This window comes from Papilio polytes, unplaced genomic scaffold, assembly GCF_000836215.1.
Source record: "Papilio polytes unplaced genomic scaffold, Ppol_1.0 DF824191.1, whole genome shotgun sequence".
Taxonomy (NCBI): domain Eukaryota; kingdom Metazoa; phylum Arthropoda; class Insecta; order Lepidoptera; family Papilionidae; genus Papilio; species Papilio polytes.
In genome coordinates, this window is record NW_013525013.1 from 2,244,332 (window position 1) to 2,246,041 (window position 1,710).

At 34.9% G+C, this 1,710-nt stretch overlaps 1 protein-coding gene across 1 annotated transcript in view; it reads right to left on the reverse strand.

Annotated features, from left to right (window-relative positions):
- Positions 1-1,571: 1,571 nt before the first annotated feature.
- The window catches only part of LOC106110715, an 8,072-nt gene continuing 7,933 nt past the window's right edge, over positions 1,572-1,710 (reverse strand). The window contains exon 4 of the mRNA XM_013292612.1: positions 1,572-1,705. Coding sequence (XP_013148066.1) covers positions 1,572-1,705 — 134 coding nt within the window. The remainder of the gene's footprint in view (positions 1,706-1,710) is intronic.

The following is a 1,710-nucleotide window of genomic DNA, read 5'->3' on the forward strand; positions in this document are numbered from 1 at the left end:
TTGTGAGTTTGTAGCCACCATTCGATTCGGCCGCATTCCAGCTGCTAATTTGAACGTATTAAAACATCGTGTATTGATGTTAGAAAGAGATAGTGACGTTAGATGTTTGTTCTTTTCATTCAATATTTGTTTGAGACCATCCATCTGAGGCTGGACGTTTTTTGTGGGATATAAACGCCTTATTGGAGTATAAATTTTGCTTTTAATGTTTGTGTTTTAGATAGAAATTGTATGAACTCTTTCACATATCGTGTGCGTGACAATATCATATGTTAAAAGCTTGTTAGAATACTTTAAATTGCTATGAATTTAAGACATTGTTATTTCAATTAAGGACGATATACGTAATTGCTCCTTCACTAATTAGCGTTCATTATGTTGCCTACAATGTTTGTAGCTCTGTGTCTATTATAAATTTTTAAAGTAAATAAATTTAACTTGTGAATTTTAAAAAGTGTAAGAGAGAAGGGATAGATAATTCAGCAAAAATGTAATATTCCAGTATTAAGGGATTGGTATTTTAAATTGCAAACTTCAGAGTTATGTGTAGTACATTATACCAAGTTTATTTATTCATTTTGATAGCCAGAATTTGCAGCCGAGACTAATCATTATTCTAAAAATGTAATGAATCTTAATGATTCATAGTGTCCGCGTGAACATTACTTAGTTCATTATTTAACAAATGACACATCCCTTATCAATGTAGGAAGCCGAAATCTAATCTGTGATCGTTAGGTCCAGCGACATTCCATCTCTAAACAATGAAAATCATAAACAATGAGACATTAAGATATCATCATTCTTTGAAACAGTGACTAAATACATATTTTTGTTTTTCAGCCAGGAACATTGGTCTTCGTTTGTTTATAATTTAACTCTTAATATTGTTTGTTGTTTAATGTTGTGATTATCCCATTGTTTTTGACGTCATGTTGACTACGATAAAACCATTATCAGAAGCAATTACTTAATCCTGGAATGTCTATAAATCCACATTTCAAAGTAGGGTTAAACGTAGCTTTAAAATGTATTAAATTATATTATTGTACACACTGCAAAGTCGCCATGTTTAGACATTTAGCAAGAGAATGTTTGACGGCGGCGCAATACCGAGCGAAGGGCAACGCGCGCCGCGACGCGACCTTTGTAGCACTACACCGACATTTGAACATTATGGATCTATTATAAGTTGGCTGTTATGACTAGAACAATGCTGAGCAATAACTTTGCGTTTTGTTCACTATGTTTTTTGTTATGAAATTGCAATGGAAGTTTACTATCCGCTATGGTGTTTGGATCAGTCTTTGTCGTACTTGCAGTAACTTTTGTCAACGGTTTTATGTATTATTCCAGATAATACTATAGTAACATCAATAGTTTCTTCCTTCAACTAGTTAGTGGAGACAGAATTATTGAATTTAGAAATAAAAGACAAAGTTCAATAGATAATAATACGATTCATTTATATTAGGTACATCTATAACAATACTTTTAACAGTCTTAAAACAAACGACTTAGTGAGATAGGTTGCGGTTAACGCCATATCTACAATATTTACATGAGGTAAGCTACGCACAAGTTAGCGAGGTGAAGCCGCGATGAATAGGATTGGGGGGGTTGTGGTGCACTGCGCAAGAGGCGGAGCCGCGCGCCACAGCCTCGAAGAATTGCCGCAGATCGCTGACGGAGCGCGTCGGCGGAGCTTGC